Source organism: Trichosurus vulpecula, chromosome 8 (assembly GCF_011100635.1).
Source record: "Trichosurus vulpecula isolate mTriVul1 chromosome 8, mTriVul1.pri, whole genome shotgun sequence".
NCBI lineage: Eukaryota > Metazoa > Chordata > Mammalia > Diprotodontia > Phalangeridae > Trichosurus > Trichosurus vulpecula.
This window is the reverse complement of record NC_050580.1, coordinates 216,317,928-216,342,795: the sequence shown is the minus strand read 5'-3', so window position 1 is coordinate 216,342,795 and position 24,868 is coordinate 216,317,928. Positions and strand designations below refer to the sequence as shown.

The 24,868-nt window shown below is 36.8% G+C and overlaps 1 protein-coding gene across 1 annotated transcript in view; it reads right to left on the bottom strand.

Moving 5' to 3' along the window:
• Positions 1-24,868, bottom strand: part of SLC38A6 (solute carrier family 38 member 6) — a 78,740-nt gene that overhangs the window by 42,621 nt on the left and 11,251 nt on the right. The window contains exons 4-5 of the mRNA XM_036736330.1: positions 23,317-23,369; positions 10,918-10,957 (exon numbers count right to left, since the gene is read on the bottom strand). Of these exons, the coding sequence (XP_036592225.1) occupies positions 10,918-10,957; positions 23,317-23,369 (93 nt within the window). The remainder of the gene's footprint in view (positions 1-10,917; positions 10,958-23,316; positions 23,370-24,868) is intronic.

Here is a 24,868-nt window from a genome sequence, read left to right as displayed (position 1 = left end):
CCCATCCTTTCACTCTCTGGGAGCCTCCAACTTTTTAAACTGTAGGCTCCACCCTTTCATTTAATACCCAAGAATGTAGTTCATCTTGGTCAAGTGACTTGAACTCATTAAGGGCACATTGGTGTTCTTTCACTATCTCCTAACCTTTCTTGGTAGGATACAAACTCCCTACTAGCCATTTTTTTTCTCCTTTCTGGTCCAAAAATCACTCTCTTTTGGCAGAGAAAAGAGAAGCTAAGGCAAAGTTGAGCAGCTCTGCCTTTCTCTTTTTCATTAGCTATGTGGGTTCCATCTTTTTTCTTTGATCCTTCCCACCCCCTTAAAAAGATGAGGATGAAAAATGACAAGAGAACAACAATACTTTTTTGTTATCCTTCACCTTCCTGACCAACCTTAGCTAATTCTAATTTTTAGCACTCCCAGGACAGTGTCACACTTATAGTCATCCTCTGTGACTTGCCTTTGTTTGCTTACAAAACTCTTAAAATTTTATGTTGGTGAGTTTCTAGTGTATCCACATTGGTTTCTTTAGGTTCTTTTCTCCTTCTCTCAGAGTTCTTGATGTACCTTCCAATATTCATATGTAAGATCTCCCTATCCCTCTTGTAGCATTTTAGTCCATGAGATCCTACTTATTCTTGCTAGGAAACTTTATAAATCTGTTCTCTCCAAATTCAGAGTATGTGTTAGGTTATTCCCAGCTTTCTTCTCCTCTAACAAAAACTCAAAGATGGAATGGCTACTTCCTCCCAAGGTTCTCATTATTTCCACTTCAGTAATCAGTTCCCTCCTTAAATAAGTTAAAACAAAATAAAATGAAAAAGGGTCATTGAATTTAAGTGCAGCTTGGTTATACTCCTCTCCTCCATCCCCCTTTTAAGGAGAAAAAACAAAGCTTTTAAATGTTTTCTTTTGTTTTTTAAACAAAATTAAATTTCACCTTAATATAGCAAACCTTGGCATTAAATTTTCTAGTTTTCTTCTAAAAGAGCAACATGCAAAGATAGTCTTACATAGTATTAAAACTATAGTTTTAATATTATGTAAATAAACATTTAATATTTTGATAATGAAACATATAAAAAATCATGAAGAATGTGGTAAATCTATATAAAACCACATATATTTTTCTATTTGCACACTTGTATAATCCCTGATACAAATGATATATATCTACAGCAAGGTTAAGGTAAAAACAGTTGTTAAGCCATTAAATAAGGAAATAATCATCTCTTGGTAATGGAAGGATCTGTTTTGTTCGTTTTTTTTTCTTCCTAATACAAGCACAGCTGTAGACTAAAACCTATCTTTCTTTTATAGTTATTTTCCTATTTTGTCATTCTGGTATATTGCATAAAAGATGTTTTAAATCGTTCATATCCACATAAGAAAGAAAATATCAGTTTTCTTTAGGAATATTTAGATTAGACTTTTAGCTTTAAAAATATGGAGTCTTTGTTTATAATACTTTATCTATTCCAAAGAACTATGCACATATGTTGTGATAATGAGAATCATGAAGTAAAGTTTCTGAAACTGGCCTAAGGCTACTTAAATACATCTTGTAAGGAATGAAAGACAAGAGTATTCCTGAAAACTAGGAATGCAGACTTTCTATACAATGTAATTATTATCTCTCCATCAATCTCTCTTGCTTGGATTAATCCAATACACACACACATTTCTAAAGTTTCAGACATTTATCTCCTTCAGAAAATTTCTATTATTTCTTTTGGCTCTTGAGTAGTAGAAGGCTTCAATTAATTTAAAGATCAGGTTACCTCCTAATATACAATCTGTCACTCTTCCTATGAATTCCTACTACCCTCTGGCTAATCATTTGATCACATATATCCTTTGTTGTAGCTTACTCTTTTGTTTTCAAATGGGAGTCCAATTTCACTGAATTCTAGTCTGAAGAAGTGAATCATCTTTGCCTTAAGAAACCTGCACACATCAAATATTTGTATTCTTTCTCTCTCAAAAGATCTCTATAGATATGAAACACAATAAAACAAATTAACTTTTCCGTTTTAGACTATGTTAGCATATGTCTTAAGGCTTATGAAAAACATGTAGCTCTCTACAGCCACAAATGGAAAAACAAATCATTAATGAAACAAGTAACGCTGTACTAGGTATTCTGTTGTATTCACTATCAAAAAGGTTAACAGCAAGACACACACACACACACACAGACACACACACACACAGACACACACACACATGCAAGTATATCTGTTTACATATACCTATTACCTACAAGTACATTTTCACGTACAGACTAGCACCTATCCTGGTCATCAAACTAGGATAAAAAAAAATCTTAGCTGTATTAACACATGAGAATCAACTTCATAAAGATAAATGGGAAAGGTTTTGAAGAGATATCAATGGAGAAGATTTAAATCTCCATTATTTTCACTTAAGAGGTTTACCAGACCAAATAGCTGCCACACCTTTCATTTCATGTCTTCCATTAATGGCATAAGGAAGTGTTTAAAATGTATCTTAGGGAGAGGGCACATGCAAGGATTTGTAAGTGATTTTCACTGACACAGACATATAAGTAGTACCCTAATACAAGACATACCATGTTGTACTCTAAATTAATAGCCATAACAGGGTCATCTGTAAGAGGTATGGTTATGAAAACCATGCAGTTAAGTGGCTCTGGCATCCACACCAAGGCCAATATCAGTGCTATAAGACATACCTTGATGACAGGTATTCGGCTATTACAAATCACTCAGTTTCACCACATTTACTAAACAGAAATTCTCTTCTTTCTTTTAAATGAAGGATGGAAATGATTTAACAGAAAACTACTAAAAGGGGAAAAAGTATAAAAACTATTAAAAAAGTGTATTTGTCTACCTGACTGACTATATAGTTCCAAGAGCTATATGGAATAAAATCTTTCATATTAAAGAGCATATAAAATGGAAAAGAAACAATAAAATAAATAACAAACAGTATTTATATGGTAGGTATGACATCTATATGAGGGGCAGAACAGCCTAGCAGATAGAGGGCTGGGCTTAGAGGGAGCAGACCTTTTTGTTCAAGTACTGACTGACATATATTAGCTATGTGAGCACAGTGATAATAAATTAATTATAATCATAACATTTATATGGCGCTTTAAAGGTTGTGAAGTAGCTGTAGGTTATTGCTTGACCCTCACAACGATCCTGTGAAGTAGGTATGAAGGTAGATATTACAGTTATTATTAGTCCCATTTTACAGATGAGGAGCTGAGATCAAAAGACTTGAAGTGACTTGTTCGAGGTCATATATCTTGCAAATGTCAGAAGCAAAATTTGAACCCCATCCTCTTCTAGATTCCAAGTCCAGCACTCTGCCTACTCTGCCTCTATGTAAGTCATCTAACCTCTTCTTGACCAGGTAACTCTCTAAGACTTTAAGTGGCTAACATGTTGGAGTATGAAACCACTACAGGTCTGGACTAAAAAAAAAGATGAAGGGGGAGGAGAGGAGGGTAAAGGTTTGTATGATAACATAAGTTAGAGACAACATGAGCAGATTGGAAGATAGCAAGCATACAGAAGGGAGAAAAATGAAAAAGGCCAAATAAAAAAGGACTGATTACTCAGAATCCCCTTTCAATTAGTTAACTACATCTGAACAACAGATTGCATGGTAGTATTAGTCCAATGCTTTATTTTCTTGTGAGACAGATGGACAACCTGATTTTATAGACACTGGATCATTTATGGACACAGAAACTATCAAACAGCTAAATTTCAAACAAAAGTGCTCAACAGAGCTGATTATTTCTATATCTTAATTTATTTCTACAACTATGATCCCTCCTCTTTGCTAGTTGCATGTTCTCTCTCAGAAGTTAACCTTTTAAAAATTCAAACCTGAGATTTCATGGTTTCATTGGCTTAGAGAGTAAGGTGGTGAGGAAACTTCTGTACTAATACAGATCAACAAGAGTTTTGCAACTCACTCTTGAACAGTTGCCTGGGGGGTAAAAAGGTCAGGCATCCTAGGTCACACAGTCAATATGGATCAGAGAAAAGACTTAACACAGATTATTTTGACTCCAAGGCTGGCTCTCCTCTACCCAAGGGAACTATGCTCTTATTGACTGAAAAATTAAACTGAAAAAAAAATCACTAGAAACACCAAAATAATTACTAGAAACTCTTCCTTTTCAGCACTGTAAAAATGCTTGCCAATTTGTTTTAATTGCCATCATTAAACTGGAATGAGAGCTTCTTTAAAACATCTCTAATTGGGGGAACCCAGCATTAGAAACCAACAGTTAAAACAAAGATAATTAACTTTTTGGCTAAACAGTTTAAATAAAAGTATGAAGAAAGGATTACTTACAGCTATTTTTAAAAGAGATTTAGATTTTCAGCACTTGGGGAAGTTTAGCAACTTCTTAAAGGATTAGTCAGTCTACCCAAAACAAAGAGATGCACTATGGGCAGAAATACTATGTTTGCTTTTTAGTCTATGGGGGTTTTCATTTTACTTCTAATGTTTTCCAGGTATAGACATTCATGAACAACTAATCTATTTTGATTCTTAATATCTTGATTTTTTCAACGAAATTCTAGATTCTGGGTTAAGTTCCTTCTCTATGTAATCCCCTCTCCCAAAGTGGTTTTTTAAAAAATAAAATCTTAATATTTTAAACAATCTCAACCGTAAGTTTAAAAATATTTTCCCTCACTGTCTAAAGCCTAAAAAAATGGTGTGTTTTGGGGGTCAGTATGGAGCCTTAAATCTAGGCAAAAATCCAAAGATTTTTACCATTTAGAAAATCACGCACCACAACAATTAGCATTTACTTCAGTTAAATTTCAATTCATTCATTTATCCATTATAGAATCATAAAATGTCAGAGCTAGAAGAGACCTTAGAAATCACTCAGACCTCTCCTTTTACAGACAAGGAAACTAAGGCTCATAGAGATTAAGGGAAGTAAATAGATAATCACAGACTTAAGTCTTCTCCCTCTTAATACAGTGCATGCTCTGTAACTAGCAAATCTTGGTCAGCACCATGGAAGACCCAAGCTTAAGGAAGAGCAGAAAGGAATAATATAGGTAGGGAACACACTATTTTACAAAACACATAGTAAATTTATAGAATTAATTCATTCAATTGAAGTTCAGTTCCTATTGTATGCATTAAGTTCCTATCACGTGCAAAGCACTGTCCTAGGTGGAAAGATAATTTTTACTCATAAACATTTTGTATAAGTCTTTTAAAACTAATTTTTAAATTGCATTTTTAACTTTCACTCTTGAATGGAAGTCAGTGAACTAGTCAACAAAAAAAGACCGCAGTACCTATATAGATCCTTTGGACTAGACTATTAAAAAGGGAACTGATTAAATAGCAAAAGTATGCTGAAGCCATAGGTTAAACTGGCCAGCAGAGGGAGTCATGACAGTACAGTATTGCCCAAATTTTGGTTTCCTTCCATTGAGGCAGTCCACATTCTTTCCTGTGGTAGAGTCTAAATGGAAAGAAAACCTATAGCAACCTAGTATCTGGCATCTTAGAAATTGAGGTTTCAGTTTTATCTATCAAGGAAAGGCTCATAAATGATTCCACATTAAATCAAAGATTTTCTACCTAGGACTAGAGGCTCCCCCAAAACACAAAATCAGGAAGCCTGATCAGGAGGCTAAAGGTACTAGGCTTGGTTGCAACTGATCCTGTTGGTACCTTTCAGATTTAGAAAGTGGAAGCTCAAAGTGCCATTCCTTTGCTGTATTTCTTTCTAAGGTTTAGATTACAAATGAACTCACTCTAAATTGTACCCACCCTAAGCTTATAAAACAGAGCCTGGTTCTATGGAAATATGGGCCATTTAAAACAATTTTTGAAGGGGCAACAAATACTACAAATGTTCAAGATACTTTTCTTATAACCTATGGTTGTGACTAAATATATACAAAGATTGGAATGCCTTCAACTAAACTTCATGTTACTAATGGTAGGAAATAATCACCTATGATTTTGTTCCACTTACCTAAGGTTATATTATGTGAACATAAATACATTTTCAGAACAAATACAAAATGAAGTTACAAATATATTGGTATCACTACATCCTGGCAGGAGGATTTTCTTTGGTCTAAGTAAGCTGGAGATTTGGGGGTTTACATACACATGCAAGTTGGAGAATTTCACTATTATGCTGTCCATCTCTAGCAATCAGCTAAATACAAAACTAAGTCTGTCCAAATTGGGGTGGGGTTTTTTTTGGGAAAAGAATTACACACTACTTCATATTTGGTTGAATGAACTCCTTGAGGGGGACTACTTATTTTCTACTACAGCTCCTTCTGCTATTAATCTACTAAATCCAAATTCTCTAAGCCCATGCTTTCTGCCTTCAAATTACCTCCGTACATATTAAAACTTCCAAGTTACTTGTATGTCTGAACATACCTCTCAGCAACAATGACCTCCCGTCCCTCAAACAAATGCCACTCTTCATCCAGAGGAATCATGTGATTCTTCAGCCCTCCCTTCCCATTTCTATACTTTCAGATTCCTAATGCTACAAAATTGTTAGTGTTGGCTGTAGATCACTAACCGGTCTGAATTTGATTCAGCTTAACATTTATTATTTTATTACATGGGTCTCCATTTTCCACAATTCTTACTAAAATAACTTGCTCTCCAATTTCATTCAGCATGTGCAGTAATACTCTTGCTATGGCATGTAATTTATTCTAACTAATCCTTCAAACAAGATCTCCTAATTGAGTCCAATTTTTTAAAAAATATATTAGTTATTTAGAGATATTCTAAAATAACAGATGTCTCCCAAATAGTGTGTGATACTCATATTGTAAACAGATAATTGTTGACTGATGCATCACAGCATTATCACAGCCAGCACTGTAGGTTTTCTATAAAGTTTTAGTACCACATTGTCACCAAAGAAAACAGCTGCCAATAGTGACCAAATATCCTGCAGTCTTCTCCGCAGATCAATTAAGAGCTTTCATTCTCCCTCATGAATCTGAACCAAGATGGGCCGCCAATGTTGCTGGGCTATCATAGGACCTGCTCTATCTTCCTCACCATTTTCACATATTTTTGTTAGTGGGCTGGGTTTGCCATAGTAAGTTTAGAAACACGAGGAACGCAGAAGACTGGGAAGTTTTGTTCAAAGAGGCCTCTCTAAATTGGGACGTATTATACTTACAAAGCATTAAACAAGTATATTGCTTATTGTGTCAATAATATTATCATGAGCTTCATAAAAAGATTTATCATCTAATTGACCCCATTTTAAAAAAACAGAGAAAAAAGTGACTGCCGTTTGGGGAAAAATACTCTTTTTTTCCAATATTTTATTATGAAGTGCTTTAAAACCAAAGAAAAAAGTTTGTGTTTTTTCCTAGTGGCAAGAGGGAGCTTCTGCAGTTTCTTGAACAAAGGAATGACACAATTAGACCTGTGCTTTTAGGTCCTAGCTATGTAGAAAATGGATTAGAGGGGGAAAAGATAGGAGGCAGGGAGATCAATTATGAGGCTATTGCAATAGTGCAGATAAAAAGTGCCTGAACTAGGATAGAGGCTATGAGCAGAAAGAGAATGACATGTACAAGATATATTGTGGAAGTGAACATGAATTCTAGGGTCAAGCAGAACAAATCTAATTCCTCTTCCACAAGCCAGACCATCAAATACTGGAGAACAGCTATCATGTCCCTCCCGCCCCCATATGTTTTCTCTTTTAATCATCTCCAATTCCTTCAACTGATCCTGATATTGTATGATAAATCGCTCCCCACTTAAGCCCATACTCCCTACAGCTGCAAAAGTGATTTTTCCTAAAGTACAGGTCTGACCACATAAATAGATTCCAGTTCCCTGTTACTTCTAGGACCAAATGTTAACTCCTCTGTTTGGCATTCAAAGTCCTTCACTACCTAGCCCCCATTTACCTTTCCAGTTTTATCACACATTACTACTTTCATAGTGGCCTTCTTAATCTTCCTCATACATGATACTCCATTTCCCATCTCCAAGCCTTTGCACTAGAAGTTCTCTATGCCTATAGTGTATGCCCACCTCACCTCTGCCTCTTAGAATGTCAAATTTCCTTAGACTCAGCTCATGTACCACCTTCTAGATAAGACCTTTCTTGATCTTCCTAGCTACTAGTGCATTCCACTTCAAAATCTGTCTTATATCTGTTTATATAAACCACTTTTTAAATATAATGTAAGGTCCTTGAGAGGCTGTTTTGCTCTATCTTTCTTGCCCTTGCACCTAATAAGGGGCCTGCCAAAGCAGGTATTTAATAGATGCTTGTTGATTAATGGACAGTCTTTACAAAGACTTTTATAAGCCTTTACACTTCGGCTGCTTGCCTTTGGATCTTCTAAAGTTTATTAATGTCTTTAAAATATGGCATTCAGAACTGAACATAATGCTCCCAATGCGATGTGAACAAGGCAGAGAACAGCAGGAATACTACCTTCCGAGCAGAGGATATTTTGTATCTCTTAACAAAACCTACCATTCATTGCAGTAGGTTTTTGTTGTCGTTTGTTTGTTTTATTTTTGGCTTCCAAATCACACTGCTGTCTCATATCGAACTCACAGTCAATTAACCCACCCTCCCCACCTTCACTCCTCTCCACCCACTTTAGCCTGGCATTTAAAAGTCCTCCCATAGTTTAGCTCTCATCTACTTTTTCAGTCTTATTTCACATTACTTCCCTTCACACACTTTTTGAAAAGGTAAGGACTGTGGACTGTTGTCCCTTGCTCTGACCTCTCCCATTTCTGGGAAATTGGTCAGTACATCCCCCATGCGTAGTAACCACTCTCTCCACATCTGCACCTGTTAAAGTCTTCTTTCTTAAGATCCAGTGTGGGTAATAATAGTAATAATAGCTAACATTTATACAGCACTTACTGCCAGGCACCATGCTAAGTGCTTTATAATTATTATCTCATTCATCCTGAGAGGGAGGGGGTTATTATTATCCCCATGAGGAAACTAAGACAAACAGAGCTTAAGTGAATTGCCCAGGGTCAGAGCTGGTGGGTGTCTGAGGCCGAATTTGAACTTAGGTTTTCCTGACTCCAGGCCCAGCGCTCTATCCACCTAGCCGCTCCACAAATGTCTCCCCAACTCCTTCCTCCCAGCTCTCTCTCTCCTCAAATTCCTCACAACACTTTTCCCTTTGTACATTCTCCCTTATATCATACTTATTTACTTACATTTTAATCCTTCATTAGATTGCAAGCTCCAGTTTCACTTTTCATCTTTGTATAGACTTACACAGAGTAGAAGCTTTAAAAGTTTATTAAAGTGAATTATACTCAGCCAAACTTGACATCACTGTAATTTCACCCCATCAGTCTGTCACTCTTTTTTGAAGAAATGCTAGGTGAAGAGGTCAAATTTAAATACCACTCTTTAAAACTACATTGTAAATTCAGAAAATGGTAAGTCATTTTAAGTAGACCTGGCCAAAACTGGTATATGAGTAACATCCAAGTTCAGCAGTAGAACCCCGCCAGTGTCACAGTGAGAGACTAAACACATCAAATTCTAGTTTCATATTACAAAATGGAACATCATTCAGAATAGATTTTCAAACTGGAATAGGCACATGTACTGATTGAAAAAATGAGAGGTTGGTTTTCTTGACTATAACAGGAGGTGCTAAGGGGAAAATAATTCTTCCTAAACAAAAAACATAATATTTTTCCCATGGGAATTCAAAGAACCAAAATATTAATTAAATCTTGTGAGGTTCAGGACTTCCAAGCATAATGGCAAGTACAATTTTTGATTGGCAGAAGGTGAAGGAGTGGGTTGAGCAATACTCAATGTGCGACTACCCAGGGCTTCAGGTTTCAGAACTGAACTTTATTAAAACTAGCATAATAAAAGGTTATGAATTATTATGTACAAGAAACAGGATTGAAATTTCTTTCGACCATGCAATCTTGTTATTAGATACAAAATTTGTAAACCTTCCTCATATAGCTTTTTGTATAGTTAACATTTATTTGGTGGTCTGGCAAATGGTAAAAACAAAATAAATAAGTTGTCCATCACTTGTGGAAATTTTTAAACTCTATACAAGAATCCCATATTTTGTATTTAGATCCTTAGTACCTTTACTTAATTACCAACTGGCATTAATCTCACAATTTTATATCCATTGTAGCCTTTAATATTGGAATTACCACTTATCTGATTTCATAGTTTCGTTTTAGGGTCAATCTGTAATGCAAAAGTGCAAATATGAACAGAATGGCTGGTTCATATTTGCCATATTTGTTCCTACCCAATGTTTCTCTCACTAAAGACAATTTATTTCTCACATAAGATTTAGAGATTGAAGAGATCATTATGAGAGAATTCACTACTGTCCTTCAAAAGCATGTCATAGGCCTACTTCTACAGCAGAAACAGGACTATGAATTAAGACCTTGACTGGAACATTGGTATTGCTGCTCAATCGTTTCAGTCATGACTAACTTTTTGTGACCCCAACTGTGGTTTTCTTGGCAAAGATACCAGAGTGATTTGCCACTTCCTTCTCCAGCTCATTTTTCAGATGAGGAAACTGAGGCAAACAGCGTTAAGTGACTTGCCAAGGGTTACACAGCTAGTAAGTGCCTGAGACCAGATTTGAACTCAGGTATCCCTGACTGCAGACCCAGAGCTCTATCCGCTGTGCCAGCTAGCTGCCCAAATTATTGGTGAATTTAACTGCCACAGTGACACCAAGATGAATCACATATGCCTTCCAAGGCAATGTAAAGCATTTCAATGGTCACACAGAAATTGCTCATGGTCATAAACACATCCAAAACAAAAATAAGAAATAACTATTAAGTCATGAAAACATAATTATTGGATGTAAACTTCCTTACCTCCAATATTCTGAATAATTATCGTACTTGCCACAGCCACCTACAAAATAACATATTCATTCAGAAGACATAAGAACATTTAACAATAAATGTCAGAAATACCAGAACCTTTTTAGTACAAGAAATATTATTACTAAACTAAAGGGAGAAGGCACTCACAGTACTGAAGACATGAAGTTCATTATGCCGACCATTTACAACTTTATATCCAATACAATACTAATGATTGTTCCCCTAGATACTTTAAGGTTTTGTAATTTTAGCAACATGGGTACTCTGTCCAACTAATTCAGATCTCACCCCTCCTATAACATCAGATGGTTTTGAGAACTGCTGTGACTAAAAAATTCATCCCCCTGTGCCTAAGCTGCAAGCCTCTCTGAATTTAGCTACACCAGTCATCAGATAATACACACAGGCAATTACTAGGCCTATGCTAAAAAAATTTTTCTAGTCTAAAAGAGTTTATGTTTTTCTGATATAAGCTTCAAAAACTCAGGGTCACCTCTATGGGGTCACTTCTATGGCACTGTGATGCTTCAGAGTAGGACTTCAATGGAAGTCAATAGTAAAGCACAAAGAGGACTTTAGAAAGGTTGTGTGTGTTTGTGTGTGTGTGTGTGTGTTTAGCGGGGGATGTTGGGATGCGGAATGTTGGGATGTGGGATGTTGGGATGGGGGGGTCAGGTAAATGTTTTACCTTGTCAAGTGCTGACAGAGTTTTGTATTAATCAACGAATGTTTTATATTCATAGAGGCAGAATGGCATAGTACAGTGCTGGGTTGAATCAAGATGTGCTAGGTTCAAATCCTACCTTGGAACTGTGTGAACCTGGGCAAATCGATTAAACCTCCCCGGGGCTCAGTTAACACTAAGAGTCATAGATAGGTTGTGATCTGTGCTGGAGTGTCACACACTGATAAAAACACACATCCTTAGCATAATTGAATTTTTATACTGATCAATTCATAAAAATCAAATGGAATCCATCTGGGGTTTTTTTGCCAACTTAGGCATTCTTATGTGGGCAACCTGATGCATGTTACTGCTGTGTGAGCAGAAGCCCTCGGAGCTCATCTGTTCCACCTTTTAAGTAGAGGTAGGCTGTCTTGAGAAAGATATAGGTATTAACTTGGACAAGTTCAAAGAGTTATAATATGGTAGCTATCTAACCACTTAAATCCAAAATATGGAAATTCTTTTTCCTATAGTAACAAAAGAACCCCTTTATTCTCTCCAAAATTTAGAAGTCCCAGCCTTGCAGGCAGATCAGTTCATTGGCTATCCCTAGGGTTTAGATACACTGAAGGGGATGGAAGGGAAGAGGAAGGAGCACCCTTAAGTCATAGTGGACCTACATACTCAATATCTCTCTGGAAATATTTAGCCTTCTAAAGTCCTTTAGTTGAACTTTCCTTTGGTGGCTCAAGACTGTATTAGACCACACCTTGCCTATTCCTTACTCTCAGAGTGACTTAGGTTCTTGGACATAAAGCTGAGCAGATTTGCGATGATCTAGGCACTTGTGATTTCTCTTCTGGCATTTCCCAAAAAGGAATTTGCAAGTGGCCCCTTTAAATAAGCCACAATGTATATGTCAAAGTGATAGTTTGAACTTTTCTTTGTATACAAAGATGATGCCCAGTATTTTAGGACATGCACTCAAGAGTTGTTTTTCTAGGAATAGTGATGAGTTGCACCATGCCAGAAATACTCCCTTGCCAGTTGCCCTTGTGATAAATAACAAACCTTTGCAAGATGGATTCCTGAAATTGGAAACTGTAATTCCTCGCCTTAGAACAGTTTTCCTCCAGGAAAAGCTATTTAAAAAGTTGCCAGAACTTCGGCCGCTCTTGCATTATACTTTAACTTCTCAGACGTATGTAAAGTGTAAGAGTACCAAGTCTGGCCACATTATGAAATTTGTAAAAGAAATCAAGTAATCGATGTTAAAATATCCTTTAACAGCACAAAATTTTATGTGACTATAACAGTTTTACAAAAAAAATTTCTGAAATATTTAAAACACTTTTCATGACTCACTTCTCAGAAGAACATACAATACACAAAACCTTCTAGTTTCACAGAAGTCAAAACAGACCCAAAGAGGATTCTCCCTAACAGAAGACTTGGGTCACAAGTTGAACATCTAGTTCCCAGTTTAGCCTCTAACTAGTAGAAACCATAGTCTAACTAGTAGAAACCATAGTCTAACTAGTAGAAACCATAGTCTAACTAGTAGAAACCATGCCACTTTTCTGCTTCATGCGGATGAGAATTAGAAAAGAAAATGGCGGCGACCGTCTCTGCTTATTGTGAGCAATGATGCTAATACAGTTTCGCTTCTTTAGCGATTTATATTCTTCCAGAAAATCGATGCTAAAGTAAGAAACCCAGAGGCGCACGCTAACACACATTAACAGCGATGACAGTGATGATGCTGAGAGGCGCGTTTACAAATCAACAAGAACTAATCAGGGTGTTTTCTTAAGACATTTTCTTCTACTGAGTCTCCAACACATCGGTTCTTCAACCAAACCACACACAGGAAGTTCCTTGATGACTGAATACATCCTCATATTTATATCTTTATAAAACAAACATCCTTGTCACCAAGGATAATGACCAGAAATGTTTATAATTGGTTTCATATACTTGTCGTACTCTTCACTCTGTCAAGCTTGTAGTTCATTCAAATCACTAAGGGACTGAATCACAACGCTACAGAGGATTCAAATATGTCCTTTTGATTATAAACCAGATTTTTTTCTATCACCTTTACAGTATCTTCCTGAAATAATACAGTATTGTTTGAAAGCGCTGAGCTTGGAGTTGGAAGACTCAGGTTTTCATTCCGATTCTGCCACTTCATAGTAGAAGGTAACATGATGTCTCTGAGTCTTAGTTTCTTCATCTGTAAAATGGATTACCTATCTCAGAGGGTTAATGTGAGGACTGAATGAGTTAATGAAGGTAAAAGCATTTCACAACTGCGAAGCACTTTGTAAACATAAGCTCTGATTACTACTTTTCCTCCCATCCTCACCACCAGGAATCTATTTAGTTGTTCTAATAAACACAGGGAGAGGCAGCAGGGCTTAGTAGACAAGAGAGATGACCTTAAATTCATCAAGGCCTCGGCTGAAATTATACTTCTAAAATATACTAACTGTGTAGCTCTGCATAAGGCGCAATCTCTCGATGCTCCAAGCAACTGATAAGGTGGATACAATTGGGTATCTGCGGCTGGGTATGTATTTCATCACCAGGAGTTCACTATACCAACAAAATCAGAGATCTAGACCAAAAATAAAATAAAATAGATAACCGATGTACATATTTTCCCCTAATATGGATTACACAGATTTAGAACCAGAAGGGGCCATGAAGTCAAATAATCCAATTCAATCATTTTGTAAATGAAGAAACTGAGGCCTCAAGAAGTCAAGAGATTTCCCCATATTTACAGAGTCATCATATGACAGAGGGAGGACATTTTGGAACAATGGAGAATAGTGACTTTGGAAGTAGAACGGGTCATTAATAAGGTCGTTTGTGCCAAGAATAAGTCAATTTGTGACTGCTTGTGGAAACAGGTGGCATGCTTTAATAAACTAAAATAGCTGTCAGGAAATCTGGTCTCTACTCCTCACTGCCACTAACTAGCTATGTGACCTTGAAGAAGCTTTGTAAGTCAAGAAGCATTTGTTAAGGTAAGGCACTGTGCTTAGTACTAAGGATACAAAGAAAGATAAAAAATAGTCACTGCCTTCAATGAGGGAGACAACATGCAAATTAATGCACATAAAAGATAAAAAGGATAAATGGAAAGCAATCACAGGGGGAAGACACTAGCATGAAGTAGACTAAGAAAGGCTTTTTGCAGAAGGGATTTTAGCTAAGGCTTGAAGGAAGCCAGGAGGCAGAAATTAGGAGGGAGAATTCCAGGTAACGGGAAGAGCCACTGAAAATGCCAGGAATCAGAGGATTGAGTGTCTTGTATGATAAATATCAAGGAGGCCATTGTCCCTGGACTGCAGAGTATGTGGAGGAGACTCGGGTGCAAGAAGACTAGAAAAGCAGGAAGAGATAATGTTATGGAGGACTTTAGAAGTCAAATGGAAGATTTTATATTTGATCCTGGAGTCAATATAGAACCAACGGAGTTGTTGGGATTGGGAGTGTAGAGAGTATGACACGGTCAAATCTATCCTTTAGGAAGATTACTTTGACCACTGTGTGGAGAATGAACAGGAGTTAGGATATTCTTGAGGAAAGGAGATAATGAGGAGGCTACTGAGCGAAGGGAGTGATGGTAGAGATGTTGGGAAGGTAGAATTGAGAGGACCTGGCCGCTGACTGGATATTAGGGATGGACACTGGGAATGCCACCTACACTGTGAACCTGGGTGACTGAGAGGATGGAGGAACCCTCAATGGTAATAAGTTTAGAAGAGGGTAGGGTTTGGGGGCGTGAGTTCCATTTTCAACATATTCAGTTTAAGCTCTCTACAAGACATTCAGTTTGAGATGTCTGATAAGTAGTTAGAAAAGAATAAAAAGATGTAGAAGCACTTATTACAAATGGCTTTCTCAAGAAGTTTAGCCAGGAAAGGGAGGAGAGATCTAAGATGATAACTAAAGGTTACAGATAGATACAGTGAGAAGTTTTTTTGAGGATGGGGGAGACATGGGCTATATATTATATAGAGAGCAGGGAAACAGCCAATAGAAAAGGAAAGATGAATAATTGGTGAGAGTGGGAACAATAGAGGGGCCAATCTGCTGGAGAAGACAGGATGGAATAGGTATCTGCGTATATAGAGTTTGCCTTAGGAGAAAGGCCACTTCTTTGTGTGAGACAGGGGTGAACAGTGACAGAAGACTTCTTGAGCTATGAGGAGGGGAGAATAGGGAGTTCTCACAGAGAATGATCTCAGTTTTTTTTTCAGTGAAATTTAAAGCAATGTTTTCAGCTAAGAGGCTATGGAGATGGGAAGCACTGAGAGATTTAAGGAGGAATGAAAAGTTCTGGAAAAGCACTGTGGGTGAGTAGTATAGTATATTGATTAGGGAGATATAAATCAGCAGTCAGCAATCTGGCACTCAAATTTCAATGTCCATAGTTTTAGCAGAACACAGCCATGCTCATTTGTTTATGTACTGTCTATGGCTTCTTTCATGCTGCAAAGGCATAAGTGAGTTATTACAACAGACACTTTATTTGGCTCTTATTGCTTCACAATGCTGCTCAGGGCTCTAGAAATTACAGTGATGCAACTGTAATTCAACAATGTTTCAAGGGCCATGTGTATCAAAGTACCATGATATTTTATTTATTTCTTATTACCAGTGCAGACCCATCATGTTAAAACAAGAAAAGAAGAGGGGGAAAAAGTTTCATTACAATTTTTTGAGCTCAAGGCTGAGACATATTTTTCTAATTGAGAAGTGTCTTCAATCACTATTATCGAACACTGAAATGTTTAGGAAATTTGTTTTTGCTGCAGACTTGATAATGTTTCTTAATGAATTCGGCCTAAAATTACAAAGCAAAACAGCACTTAAATGTAAAATTTATACTGTGATAAAGTCAATTATACAACTAATGTTGTTTGAATCAAAATGTCAAGTCTGTTTACACACTCCTCATGCTGTCAAAAGTTAAAACAGGAAGTGAGATTGCTACTTCCACACAAATTTGCATCAGCTATTTCCTGAACTCAAACTACAGTTGCAGCAGCATTTGTCAGTCCTTGATGCAAATGCAAAAGGAATCTCCATACTTCAAAATCCATTTAGCTGTGCAAATGAGGAGTTCCACCTAATCTTCAATGGGAAGTAATTAATCTGCAATGTAATAATATGCTAAAAGGCAAATGTCAAGAGAAGTATCTAACAGAATTTTACAGATGCCTTTTAAGCAATGAATATGCTCAATTAAAATTATAGTGGTAAGTTGTTAGTACCTATGTGAAAAGGCTTTTTCAAAGATGTAAAATATCGTTATTAATCATCATTAAAGATGAACATTTGTAATCAATTTTGATAATAGGGAATAATAACTTTGAACTTCAACTATATGAAATGTCATCCTTCCCAAAAGAAGTCCATGTTTCTCATTATTAGACCCATATTACAAAAAATTACACTCAATTGTTATATTTTGAACTTAATCAATAAAAAATTTAATTTATTTTCTCTCATTGTGTAAGTACTACTATATGCAGTGTAAGTATCCTTGATTTTGCTTCTTGTCCACAAAGTCTAAACAGGCACTATGGTCCTTTGCAGAAAGTTTGTTGACTTCCGTATAAATGGACTGCCTAGCTGAAGTGATGATCTAGTTAATATGTCACTGCCTTGTTAAAGTTATGTTGCATAGATATGGACTGTGCTTTACTCCAAGATATTCTCCAGGTCTGTTCATTAATCAGGAAAAGAAGTAAGATTGGGTCTTTGTAGGGCATGATAGGGGCAGGATAAGGGGCAAGGGACTAGAGAATGGAGCATAGTGTACAGTTGAATTGGTTTACCAAGGGGTCAAGGGGGAAAGGAAGGAGAGTATAGCCAGTGCAGAGGTGATAGCCTGGGAAAGAACAGAGGGCTATTGGGACTGGAGGTCATAGTGAAAATGAAGAATAGGGTTATGAGTTTTAAGGCAGAGGGAAAGATGGAATGACAACAGATCATGGTGAGATAAAAGAATTACCAAGTTCGTGAATATAGATGAAGAACACTGGAGGTGATGGCAAGATTAAGGGCATGACCATCTTTGTGTATGGGAATAGGTCTTGGAAAATGAATAAACTGAGGGACTAGAAATTTGGGTGTCTGAGGGAATATTGATGATCATGAAGGTCAGAAATGAAGGTTATGTCCTGTTTCAGTCTAGTTTGTATTATAGATAATTGAAGCATGTTGTAATCTGTGAAGTAATATATAAATGTAAAATACTGTATTTTATTCCACTGCCAGATTGTAACATTCTTGAGGGCAGGGATTGTTTTTTTCCCTTTTATCTTAGTATTACCAGGATATGTTATACTGCTATAGCTATAATAGGGACTATAATTAAAATACGGATTAGATCTGTTGTAGGGGAACTATCAGAGAGGAAATGCCTTTTACCATTGCAGATCACCAATTGTACTATAACTCATAATCTTAAAGGGTTGCTTGGGGCATTGATTGATGAAGGGATTTGCCCAGGGTAGTGCAGGCAGAATGTGTCAGAGGCCCCAGGAAACTGAACCTAGGTTTCCTGAATCTGAGGTCAACTCTCTATACACTACGCTATTCTTCACGCATCTCCCATCATGTATTTGTACAGTTGATTTCTTGTACCCAAGTATAAGACTTTACATTTATCCTTATTGATTCACCTAAGAGTTCAAGCCTATCAAGATCTTTTGGTACCTGAACAGCTAGCTCCTGTGAACTAGCTATTGTGTCATCTGCACCACTTCTGTATCATCTGAGAATTTGGTGACCATACCATTTAATGCTTTAGCCAAGCCACTAATAAAGATGTTAAACATCCAAACACATAGCCCTTCAGTACTCAACTGCAGGTGACTAAACTAACACTGAACTACAGAGGACAGAATGGCTGCTTTTCTTGTTTGGCCATTCAACAATTTCTGAATTATCCAATTGTATTATCATTGCATTGTAGTATCATTATTGCAATTGTATTGCAATCTTTTCCACAAAAATAGCATAGGATGCTTTATCAAATATATGCTAAATCTATGGAAAACTGATATAGTCACCTGATCTACTAGTTTAGTTACTGTCAAAAAAAGAAATAAAGTTGGTTGGGCATGATCTGTTCTTGATGTAGCATGTTCACTCTTTGTAAACAACGCTTCTCTAGATGTCCACCAACCATCTCTCAAATGATTTATTCTAGAATTTCTACAGAAATCAAAGTTAGGCTCATTGGCCTACAGTTTGTGGAATCTATTCTTTCTCCTTTTTCCTGAAATTCAGGAATTTTCCCTCCTGTAGTTCTGTGGTGCTCTTCTCATTCTCCATGATCTTTCAAATATTACTGGGAGTGGCTTAGTAATCACAGTTGTCATTTCTTTGAAAACCCAAGGATACAATTCATTGGATAGAGCACTATGCCTGGAGCTAAGAAGACTCAGTTCAAATCCAGTCTCAGACAAGTACTAGCTGTGTGACCTTGGGAAAGTCACTTAACTTGTTCGCCTCAGTTTTGTCATGTGTAAAAATAGGGATCATATATTATGTTATAGCTCCTGTCACTGTGAGGATTAAATAATAATTGTGAAGCACTTAGCACAATGCCTGGTACACAGGAAGTGCTATATAAATGTTAGCTACAATGATATGGGCTAAACGACAAATTCATTAAAGATAACCACATGATCATTTACTACCTCATTTTTGTGGGCTTCAATTCCCAAGTAAAAATTTTTGTTTGGTCATTTCCATTACAAAGGTCACATTTCTTAGAAGGAAACTAAGATTTAAGCACCTCTCTCTTCTTTCTGTTGTCAGTCATCATCATGATGACTACGTACTCCAAGTGGCAGTCCTATCTCCCCTTTCCTCCTTTTTTTTTTCAATAGAACTTAAAAAAACAAATACCAAAACCTTTTTTTGTTATCTTTAGTTTCACTAGCAGACCACATCTCACTCTGAGATTTAGCACTCTTGACCTAAAAGTTCAAGCCTATCAAGATCTTTTGGAATCTGACTGCCAGGCTGTGAACTTGTTATTATGTCATTTGTATCAGCTTTACATCATCTATAAATGTGGTGAGCATGCCATTTAATCCTATTTTTATAGGACCATGCCACACTCTTCAGCCTGTCACTTACCTTTACTTCTGCATTTAGCTTTTAAAATGCAAAGATAGTTTGCTGTTTTTGTCTGAATATTTTACCAGCTACCCCCAATGCCTGAGATGCTCTCCCTCCTCCCTTCAGCCTCTGGGTTTCCTTGGCTTCATTCAAGTCTCAGCTAAAGTCCTACCTTCTGCAAGAAGACTTTCCCTGTCCTCCATCATCTCAGTGCCTTCCCTCTGAGACACAGTTTTTTGCATGTTATCTCTCCCATCAGTCTGAGCCCCAAAGCATGGAATGTTTGCTTTGGACATGGTTCAGTTTAAGCTCTCTACAGGACATTCAGTTTGAGATGTCCAATAAGTAGTTAGAAAGGAGCAAAAAGAAGTAGAGGCACCTATTGTAAATGGCTTTCTCAAGGAGTTGAGCCAGGAAAGGGAGGAGATCTAAAATGATAACTAAAAGGATGGATAGATACAGTAAGGATTTTTTGAGGATGGGAGAGACACAGGCATATTTATAGGTAGCAGAGAAGTAGCCAACAGACAAAGATGAAGTTTTTTAGTACCGAGCCTGGCACACAGTAGCACTTAACAAATGCTAGTTGACTGTCACTGGTCTTTTTAGGCAGGTCTCATTTTTCCTTATTTTTGGAGCTGCTTCCCCATATGTCTTTAGAATTTCACTCTTGAGTGTTTTCCATCTCTCCTGGGCTTATATCCACTGCATAATTTTAGTCCATGTAATTCCATCTATCCTACTTCTGAAACACGTTCTTCTCATGTCAGAATGTACCTTTCTTCACCTCTTTCATATATACTCAAAGAAGGAAGTGGTTTCCTCTTCCCAATGTTCACCTATCATTTCTACTCCAGCAACCTTCCTGCTGTTAAGACATCTAATACAGATTTTCCGTTTGTTGGCTCCTCCATATTTTACAAACAGGGAGATCAAGTAGATGTTTGGATAATTAAAATTGCCAGTCACTCCTATCTCATGCCTCTGCAACAGGCTTATGATCTCCTCTTCTAATTTTTTCTTTCTGCCCAGGTGTTAAAAATATACTGCTGACAAAGTCAAGTTTTCCTGCCTCCATCTATTTTTACCAAGATGCTTTAGGATTTTTCATTTGTTTCAAGACTCAGCTCAACACAAGAAGCTTTTCCTAGTCCTCCTAGCTGCTACTGCCTCCTCTACCCTCAAGGTTATATTCTAATTGTGTATTTTTATAGATATCTATATATGTACATTTTCTCCTTGATTATAGCAGGGACTAGTTTTCACTTTTGCCTAGTGCGGTGCCTGGCTTAATATGTAACTGTAGATTGAGTCTCTCTCCCTTCTGATTTCTAGATTTCTGCTGAAAGCATACCTTTTTTTTTTTTTTGCAGGGGGGAAGGCAGTGCAATTGGGGCTAAGTGACTTGCCCAAGGTCACACAGCTAGTAAGTGTGTCAAGTATCTGAGGCTGGATTTGAACTCAGGTCCTCCTGACTCCAGGACCAGTGCTCTACTCACTGTGCCACCTAGCTGCCCCTAACAGTATACCTTCTTAACATGCTATTCTACACAAGCAGATGTCCCCTGACCCCTTAAAATACCCCCTTTCTTGTAAAGAAGGTATACCCAAACAGAGCCACATCCCTGTAATGTTTCATGCCAAGACTCAGCGATAGCCATAATGTAAAATTTGCCTCCTTGTGTTAGGGCCTCCAGTTCTTCTCTTTGTTGCCTTAGACATGAGACCAAGGGTTTGACTACTAACTCCTTCCCTGGATTTTGTCATCTCTGATCTCCTAAGTTGCTATACTTTCTCTCTTCATTATCACTGTTTTCTTTGGTATCTACCATAGTGTATTCATTTCATCCACTATTTTAGTAATTCTGTCAAAAAAAGAAAATTGTTAGTCTGACAAGACTAGCTCTTGACGAAGCCATCCTGCTTCGAGAAATTCACTGCTTGCCTTTCTGTTCAGCAATAATCTCTTTATTGTATTCTAGCAGGGGTGGGGAACCTGTGGCCTTAAGGCCACATATGGCCCTTCAGGTCCTCAAGTGTGGCCCTTTGAATCCAAACTTCACAAAACAAGTCCCTTTAATAAAAGGATTTGTTCTGTAAAACTTGGACTCAGTCAAAATGCCATACCCAAGGGCCTAGAAGGCCACAGGCCGCATGTTTCCCACCCCCTTAGAGTTTTTCCAGGAATCAAAGTCAAGATCACAGGCCTAAGGCCTGTAGATTCTAATCTCTTGGCTTTTCTGAAAATCAGGACATCTGTCCTTCTCCAGTCTTGTGTCACCTCTCCTACTCATGACCTTTCAAATATCACTAATGTTGCCTTAGCAGTCAGATCTACCAGTTCTGTCAGTACCCTAAGATGCAGTTCATCTGGGTCACTGACTTGAATTCATCAAGACCAGCTAGATGCTCTCTTATTATCTCCTTACAAATCTTGAGTACTAATTTTTATTCTGTTAGTTCTGGTGTAAAGGTCACTCTTCTTTGCAGAAAAAAACAAAAAACTAAATAAGATTCAATTTTTCCTTCAGTAGGCAGCAGTGACGAAAACACAACTCATACCCATGCCCTTCACTTCCTTGTCCAAGACTTTGTAATCCTTGCCAGTACTTTCTATGTTCCCTCTGGCAGTATCATTTCTGTCCACATAGAATGCCAGATTTGGGTAGTAGTGATACATTTAGACAGGTCTTGGAAGGATGATAAATCTATACTTCATAGGATCATAAATGTAGACCAGAAAAGTACCTCATTTTATAGAGGAGGAAACAGACCCAGAGAGGTTAAGAGGCTTGCTCAAAGTTTCACAGGTATTTAGTGAAAGTGCTGGGATTCTTTGTAATGTCTTAGATAGAGGCCTTGGGAAGATGACGAACATATCTACTGTTATCAGTTTAATAATTACGTACCTCAGTATCTCTGAGCAAGGAAGTCACCAACTACCATTATTTTTCCTTTCTTCTTCTGACTTTTAATAGATGACCCCTCACATGAGGCTTGTCATGGCTCTATCACATCATTCCTTGGAGGACCACTCCTTTCTCAGATCATCCAGTTTCCTCCTCTTCAGGAAGACTCAAATTTGTTTCAAACTTAAAGTTTATACTCGTCCATTTCTCTCTATTCCTCTTCTGTGTGACATTTTTCCACTCTCTAACCTCCCAATAAGGATCAAGCTATCCCTCCTCGACTTTAGAGTCTCACTCTCAACACCCAGTGAAGAACAGCTTCCTTTTTTATAGGAATATTTCATTTTTCCTAATAACTTGGAGTATAGAAAGGCATTCCTTGAGTTCCCTCACCTTATCTCCTAGGAAGAATTACAACCTATACTTGGAACATAAATAGCAGTCACCAGTCACTTATGCAATTTTTTCCTTTGGTTAATATAGTTTTCCCTTTTATTTTTGTTCTGCTTCCCTTGTATTTCCTGCTATTCTCTTAATTTTTTTTATTTCTTCCTAATGAACTGCTTTTCACTCATCATTCTCGTTTATTCAGAAAAAGAGGAAAATACTATCTAGTTCCAGCTTGGTCAACAGTCAGGAGAAAAAAAAAGTTACCTTTCCAAATGATCCAAATGCAAAAAGACCAAGGTCTTCATAGGATGTAACAGCTGTCAGGAGAAAAAAGAACAGTGATTTTTTTTGGTGGATTCTATATTATTTTATCAAAAATTTATGTATTATTATAAGCAAATTATATCATAATTTTCATGAGTCCAGAGTAACTGGAGTCAATCAAACGCAGAAGAATTCTTATGGAAAGATGTTTTGTGACCTTCCACATGGAAAGTAAGAGGGGCCGCCTAATTTGTGAACTATATGTAAGAAAGTTTTCTGATATCCTACAATTAAATTTTGTTGAATTTGAAGAAATATAATCCAGGTACTAGTACTTCTTGATCCAAAACTTCAAAGTGCAAAGGTTTTGGATGGTCTTATAAAACTGAAGCCTAAATAGACATTATACTACTCAGAGGTTGCCTCGAAATCTTGTAAATTAAGCATCATTCCAAGAAAGGTACTAAGAAGTAACACTAGCTACTGTGAGAAAGTTCTGTGGATTAACTACACTATAGTAATTTAAAAAGGGATAACTGCAAAAAGTGACCACAGATCTCTAAGGCTGCAAAATCCACTATAATATTTTCACTATGTAAACTCATACAGGAAATAGGCCTTGGAAACTGAAGATGTGAAGAGGCTGAGTCAAATAAACAAGGTCTTACCGTACTTTCAAAGAATTTTTTTTCAGGTCACTCAGGATAATAATAATAATGTACTTTCTTTCATACAGCACAATAATACTACTGTCATATTGGTGTATAAGTGAAGGTTTTGAGTATAGGCTTTCCTAAAACTCTTATTACAGGAAAATAATTCCCTTAAGTTGTTTATTTTGTAAGCCTTTCATTTTACATTCTTTTAAGCACTTCATGGAACTATAAAAATATTTTTTTAAATTAAAATGAGGGAGGCAGTGTAGTATAGTGGAAAGAAAACTGGAGTATCTTCCAGAAGCCCTGTGCCTTAATTTCCTCATATATAAAATGAGGGGGTTGGACTAAACGATCTCTATGGTCTTTTCTAGTTCTAAATCTCCTTTGAGACCTTCCCCAGATGTTTATACTTTCTTCCTCTTCAAAATATCTTATATTAAATGTGTTGTATCCCAACATACCACGCCATTAGAATATAAGGTCATTGAAGGTAAGGGTTATTTCATTTTTGTTTTCCTGTCTTCTGTGCTTTAGACATGTTAGGAACTGCTTCCAAAGTTACCAATTTTACAGTCAGTCGGTAAATAAGTCATTTGGTTAAGTTTTTCTAAAAACTTGTGCATAGTTTGGTTATTTTTAAATGGTAGTGCTAAACAAACATTTATCATCAGTAAAAGTAAAAATCTTCATAAAAAGGTACCAAGCCATAACTTTACAACATGAACATCATTAATTTGTTTTTCCACATAAAAATTAAATAACTTTTACTTCTCAAGCAATAGTAAATACAATTGATAACTTCTAAAAATGCTGTAACTATGTACTTATTTTCTCTATGCAAGTTCTAATATTTCCAAAGATGCTAGATAAGGCACACTGTAGCAATAACTATT